The sequence below is a fragment of the Nicotiana tomentosiformis genome, chromosome 12, assembly GCF_000390325.3.
Source record: "Nicotiana tomentosiformis chromosome 12, ASM39032v3, whole genome shotgun sequence".
NCBI classification, from domain to species: Eukaryota; Viridiplantae; Streptophyta; class Magnoliopsida; order Solanales; family Solanaceae; genus Nicotiana; species Nicotiana tomentosiformis.
In genome coordinates this window covers 100,962,592-100,969,865 of record NC_090823.1, presented here as the reverse complement: position 1 = coordinate 100,969,865, position 7,274 = coordinate 100,962,592, and the positions used below count along the sequence as shown (strand labels likewise).

The following is a 7,274-nucleotide window of genomic DNA, read 5'->3' as shown; positions in this document are numbered from 1 at the left end:
TACAGGGAATAGTTATCGTAGCAAAGCAATTGGAGTACTTCTGTAGCGTCAGTTTCGATTTCTAAGCTATAGAAATTGTTGTCACATGCAATCTGTAGACCAATTTTTAATACGAGCAACTCCATATAAGTAGGAGTGTAACCATATGAGGCCTTGTGATAACCCAGAACCAGTTCCATACATGTTCCTAAAGATTCCTCCAATACCACGTTTCTTGTATTTGTCTTTAAACAGGCCGTCAATGAAACAATTAGTACTAGACTTGTTTCTTCTAATATGTTAATTAATAGCTTGGCTGAGCTTGGGAACCTTAATATCATTAGTTTTCCTAGTGTTAACAGCCCTAATGGCTTAAGTATTCCTGATGATCCCAACGGGACATACTCTTATGTAATGATATTAGTTAATGAATAAATGCTTCGTCTTTATACTCCCAAAAAAGAAGATCTATATATAATTGTTTTATCAAGTGAGATATGTGTGCTAATCTGACAATTAGAGTGATAACTTAACATCACCAGTTAATTGTATTGTCACTGAATATAACTTAAACTCGCGATATTATCTTTAGGTAAACATTGAATTTTGAAGGGGGAAAAAGATAATCTCGAATAAAAAAATCTTGAGAGAATAATTTTCGTGTCGTAGTATTTAGGGAAGTTTCTGAAATTATTTGGGTTGCATTGCTATGAAGAAACAAGATAACGAGCTATTATTGCATCATTTTCACTTTATAATCTTTTTTGGAGCTCCTATGAATAAGAACACATGGCTTCATCAAGATTTACAATTTTCAATAATTGAAGAAAGGAGAAAAGAGGAGTACTCTCAAGTACTTATCCTCAATTTTCACTAAAAAAACAAGATTAAAATAGATTATTTGTCTGAAGAATTTTCTTGGAAGTCCACTAGTATGGTGTGAACCTTATGAACTGCTAGTTACTTTTAAAGCATGTTGATTACCTCTTTAATGCTCCTCAATTAGCAAACATTTTTTCTTCATAGGCGACAAATTTAATACCGGCTAGAATAGTATCTTTCCCCTCCCGTGCATGTATTTGCATGCTACCAATTATTATGTAAGCTAATTCACAAACAACAATATCTAAACAACTACTTTATCAACTAATCAATCAATGTATTTCTTGCTTCCTTTTATATATATGTATTTCCCATTTGGGGCTTGGGAGGAAGTTTCTTAGGTGGACAAATTTTGGTAACCTTAGCTGTTGCCAATTAGAGGACAACAAGTCCGTACAAAGAAGGATCCTTCCTGTCCTTTTCCTCAGAGATCTCAGATCTTCACGTACTAATCCATCTTCTCATGACCCAAACTTCTTTTCTGTATTTAACTATAAATGGATTGCAAAAGTGTAGATGTAACAAGTGTATCAATCCCATCTCAAACTCCCAAGCAAAACTCCAAAGCTCAACAAAATATCTTCAAAAAATCACTTCCTTTTGCTCCAAGAAAAATGGCCCTTCCCAATTTTGATGCTCTAAAGGACTTGCACGACTCAGCCAACGACATGCTTCACTCACCAGTAATCAAGCGAGAAATAGCACATCAGGGACAAGAGAAATGGGCTCATGAAGTTTCAGAAACATCGTTAAGAATGCTAGACGTTTGTGGCACAACTAAAGATGTCCTTATGCTCGTTAAAGATCATGTCCATGACCTCAAGTCCACTTTCAGAAGAATCACCGTCGGCGAAAATGCAACTGCAGAAAACAAGTTTGCACCTTATCAATGTCATAGGAAGAAGTTGAAGAAAGAGATGTTAAAACGCTTGCATTCCTTAAAAGGGATGAAAAATAACAACTGCATAAACTCATCATCATTATCACTAGAGAACTCCGTGAAAGATAAAGAAAATAATCTTATGGTGGTTGTGAATGTGTTAAGAGAAGTAAGAGTTGCAACAATTTCTATTTTGGAATCTTTGATGTCACTTATGTCAATGCCAAGCCCAAATACTAGGAAAACAAATAAAGGGTATTTTGGTTCCAAGTTGATGAGAGTAAACAGCTTAAGTTCATGGGAAAAATGCGACGCTATGACGCTGCAGTGTGCCAATAAAAGATTGGGAGCAGTGGAAATCGCCATTGAAGATCTTGAAGGAGAGCTGGAATGTATTATCCGGCGGTTGATCAGAACAAGAGTTTCACTTCTGAATATACTCACCTACTAGGAAACGAGAAATATTGAAAGATGACTTGCAAGCAAATAGGAGCTAGCTACCTATTATTTCAAGGGTTTTCCAATGCTCATAGTTTGCAAGTTAGTTAATTGGAGCATTAACAGTAGAATTTGTGAATTCAAATCTTAGTTTGATATTCATATCTCATATGAACACTAATTGCTTTGTAACACTCCCTTTGTCCCAGTTTATATTGTACTTTTCCCTTTTCGAAATCCAAACGATGTGAAATTTGACCAATATTTTAAAATATATTTTTTACCATATTTATATGAGAAGAATTACAACTTATAGTTACGGAATATCTCTCTCTAGAATAAAATTTCCTCTCAGCTTTCGCTGAACCTAGGTAGGAAATGGAAGGCCGGAGGGGGAGAGCAACAAGGACAAGGCAATGTCACAAAATGTGGGGAGAAAACCATCCCGCAATCAACAGATGCAAAGAAAACACGAAGCCTTAATGTACTACAAGGTATTGCGCCATTAGAATTGACACAAGCAAGAATGGATCAAACGCCAATTCAATGCAAATTGATCAGTGGAAGCGAGAATTGTGTATGCCAGAGTAGTGGGAAAAGCTCATGGACAGATATGGTGGAAGAGGAGATAGCGAGGATGTAGAAATAAGAAAAACACAAAACGTTACGTATACATGGAGTAAAGTAGTGGGTCCAATACTTACGGCTGAGGGATTTGATCTGAGTAGTGAGGAAGTGACTGGGAAAATGTGAAAATTACGGTCGATGATATCAAAGAAGAAGTAGAATATTGGAGCTCGACAATAATTTGCTATATGTTGGGTTCTAACCCTCCTTTGACAGTAATGGATGGGTATTTCCGCAGAATTTGGGGAAATATGGGGATCGATAAAGTGGCACTAGTGAACAAGGGTGTGTTTCTGGTACGGTTTCACACTGAGGAAAGCAAAATTAAAGTAATCGAAGAAGGAGTCTAGATGTTCGATAAAAAGTCTATTGTTATCAAGCCATGGAAATAGGATATAGACAAAAAGGAGACAGTTGAAAAAATTCCTACATGGATTAGGCTAGTGGGACTGGATATCAATTATTAGGGAAAGAGTGCACTAACAAATCAGACGGAGCTACTATGCAGAAGGAAAGGCTTACATTTGCAAGAGTCCTTATTGAGGTGTCACTAAACCACAAGAAGCCAACTTGGATTTTGTTTGCAGATGAAAATGGGAAGATAATAGAGCAAGAGGTCTTTTATGATGGAAGCTGGTATTATGTGCCACATGCAATAACTATGGGCATGAGAAGCAGGAATGTAGGAAATATATGAGAAGGGAGGCCAAGGGACAACCTCGCCAACATAAAGAGCAAACTGCCCAACAAGAATCAAAAAAGAAAGGACATAGGAGATCTATAATCATTATTGGAACCCAAGGGAAGGAAGTGGGGAATATGAAGGAAGTCAGGGCAGAAACACAACAAAAGGATGCCAGATATGTTACAACTGAAATGGGCACTAGGAATGACATGAAGGATGCAGAACCAAGAGAGATGCCATTGAAGCTGGGGAATTCCAATGCAGCTCAAGTGCAAAGAAAGATTGGCATGGCAAGTTCATCCAACCCTGAGGATGAACAAACTATTTTAGGACAAAACTATGGGAAGGATGGGGGTTGTACCCCTCCTAACGGATAATATAGGATGTAGAATGGCAGGGGCCTAAACAAGTTAGCAAAGTAGAAGGAGGTGAACCTGTTTCTGCACAATGTGAAAGCTGGTATGTTTGGGATCCTGGAAACGAAGATTAAGAGAGCAAAGGCTCAGCAAAAATCTCTTAATCTATGTAGTGGGTGGTCTTTTAGCACAAATTTGATGAAGCATCCTGGAGGTCTAATATTTAGCTTAAAGTATATATATTTATATGTATATTTTCTTGCGTTTTACTCATGTTTTGTGAATTTCGGATGTGAAATATAATAATTTATGCTAATTCATGATGTTTTTATATTTAGGAATCATTGGGAGGCAATATAGGGTGAAAGGTGCAAGATTAGAGCCAAAAATGAGCAAAAGTGGAAAATGGCCATTTGTAGCGCCACAGGTAGCGTGGCGCGCTACCTGTGGCGCAGTTTCCAGAAACAAAAATAGCCAGCGCAAGGGATAGCGCCTCACGCTACCCTGGGCGCTGGTGATGGAAAATCTCTCCTACTTCATCGGGACAAGTTTATTTCGGCCCAAGACCTACCCAACGCGTATAAAAGCAAGACTAAGCCTATTTTGGGAGGGGAGACACCACTTTTGAAGGAAAAATACACACGAGGAACATCCGGGAGCACGAATATCTCAATTTTCTTCATCTTTTCTTAGTATTCTACATTATTCAACACTTGTAAATTTGTTTGATATTATCATGAGTGGCTAAAACTCATAGTTCTGGGGTTGTGATTTCGCCATGAATATTATTGTTTAAAGTTGACTTAACCTTGATTATAATTCACTAATATATATTTGTTTCTTTAATTATGTGATTAATTGCTTAATTATCTGGCCAACATTTATGTTCTATTTACTATCTATTTTATGCTTAGGAAAGCTACGTTTAGATTAGAGAAAAATTTAAGAGAGTATAATCTTAAATCTGAGTGGGGGCGGATTTGTGGTTAGGATAGGAATATACCTAATCACCGTGCTTAATTAAATATCACATTCTTAATGCATTCGTAATAGATTGATTCCATAGGAATATAGGCGTTAATCTACTTTGAATAGGCAAGTAGGAATTCAGGAGAATACTACGAGAGTAATTGTTCGATTAATTAGCAACCACGAGTGAATTGTATGAAATTGAGAGTTAATTAGAACACAATATGATTGGTGAATTGATCACAACCCTGGAATATTTGTCTCTATTGAATACACAACAACTATTTTGCTGCTTGATAATTTAGTTAATTGTTAGAATTATTGCTTAATATAAGCACACTATTGAACTCTTATTGACTTGATTGAATAATAATATTTGTGAAACTAGTGGGTAGTTAATACACATATTTGTGGGTTCGACACTCGATTTGTCACTTTATTACTTTTACGACCACGTATATTTGCGTGTGTATTTGGGAGCAACAAGTTTGTGACGTCGTTGCCGGGGACTTAAATATTGACTACTTTCTAGTTTTTGCTTTAATTGTTTATTTCGTCAAGTCTAACGTTTCTTATTGGTTGCTCTGCTCACAGGAACTTTGATTGAATGCGAAGGGTCAGAAGTCAGGATAAATTTCAAGGCTTTGACCCCAACCCTGAGAGAACATTTCACAAGAGGTTGAGGGAAGCAAGGGACATAGATAATCTTCAGGCACTTGTTCAATTTCCTGTGGACATGGCAGAGGAACAACATATGGCTGTTCAGGAGGTGGTGCTGCCCAGCATTGCTAGTGTCACCTCCAGCATCGTGAAGCCCAAAATCACTAGGCACTTTGAGCTAAGCAAAGCATGATCCAGCTATTACATGCGAATAGGCAGTTTGTGGGTCTGCCACATGAGATATATGCATTATTGAAGAAATTTTATAAAAGCAATCCTGATTGGAAAGGAGAGATGAACAGACACAAAGTGCAAAAATCTGCAAGGGTCTCGAGTTAGATGTCGTCTCTGCATTATCAGAGCAGGTTGCCATATTGGCTAACCAGGTCAATAAGATGACATTGGTTATTAACAAGCAACAAGATCAGCCAGTGCAACATGTTCAATTATTTTGTGAGGTATGTGGAGAGGGTCACACGAGCGACTTATGCCCAGCTAATCCAGAATCTGTCTGTTTTGTGGGTAATGCAAATAGGGACCAAACAAATTAGTATGGGAACACTTGCAATCCTAATTGGAGGAACCACCCAAACATCTCTTGGGGTGGAAACCAAGGTACTCAGAATTAGTATAGGATACAAGCTCCTCAACATCAATATAGACCACCTCAGGCTAAATAACCTACAAACCTGACGAGTCACATTAAGGAAATTCTAAAGAAATTGATGGTTGATCAGCATGCTCAGGCAGCAACCCACGCTGCAGCGATTCAAAATTTGGAGAGACAAGTGGGGCAACTTGCCAGTGCTCAAAATACTCGACCAGTTGGAGCTCTTTCAGGCGACAATGAGGCTAATACTAAGGCATCTATTAATGATGTGTCATTGAGGAATGGAAGAAATCTAGAAGAAGTCCCATAAAAAGAGAAAGCAAGTGACCTTTCATGAGACACCGGCCACCATAGAAGCAGAATCAAAAAAAGCAAAGGAGTTAGAGAAGCTGAAGAGGCGGTGGCTAAGCAACCCCCATCATTAGTTTGAAGGACACCACCTCCGTTCCATCAGAGATTGCAGAAAGTGAAGGCTAATGCCGCTTATAAAAAGTTTCTTAGTATTTTGAAGCAGGTGCAAATCAATATTCCACTGTTAGTCATCCTGCAAGAAGTGCCCAAATATGCCAAATACATCAAGGGCAGTGGCAAATCAGAGGTGGTTGACAGAGTTCGAGACTGTGACACTCACTGAAGAATGTAGCTCAAGAATTCAAAACAAGCTACCTCAGAAATTGAAGGATCCATGTAGATTCACTATCCAAACCTCGATTGGTAAGCACGCAGTCAGGGCGAAGCATCAATTTGATGTCTCTATCTGTGTTAAGATAGTTGTGGTTGAGTGAGCTGTGCCCAACCACGGTGATTTAACAGTTGGTTGATCGCTCCCTTGCTCATCCTGAAAGAGTAATTGAAGATGTGTTAGTTCAAGTGGGTTCTTTCATATTCCATGCTGATTTCATTATCTTAGAATATGAGCCTGATTAGGAAGTCCCATTTATTTTGGAGTGTCCACTCTATTATTGATGCTATTATTGATGTATGCAAAGGAAATATGATGATGAGAGTGGATGATCGAGTGGAGGTATTCAATATGTATAAAGCACTCAGATTTCCAGTCCACTATGAAGAGCTATCCATGATTTATGTTTGGAAGATGATGTGACTTCATTGGTGCCTTATATGAGCCCCATAGATCCTCTTGAATGAGCATTGATTGTGGATGAAGAAGACAGTAAAGATGAAATG

At 38.1% G+C, this 7,274-nt stretch overlaps 1 protein-coding gene across 1 annotated transcript; it reads left to right on the top strand.

Annotated features, from left to right (window-relative positions):
• Window positions 1-1,402: 1,402 nt before the first annotated feature.
• On the top strand, window positions 1,403-2,432 carry LOC104085645 (uncharacterized). The gene has a single exon (XM_009589736.4). It carries the CDS (start codon window positions 1,476-1,478, stop codon window positions 2,190-2,192), a length of 717 nt encoding a protein of 238 aa, XP_009588031.1. The 5' UTR covers window positions 1,403-1,475; the 3' UTR covers window positions 2,193-2,432.
• The last annotated feature ends 4,842 nt before the right edge of the window (window positions 2,433-7,274 follow it).

Excerpts from the sequence above, each read along its gene's own strand:
- LOC104085645 (XM_009589736.4), top strand. The coding sequence starts at position 1,476 with ATGGCCCTTCCCAATTTTGATGCTCTAAAGGACTTGCACGACTCAGCC.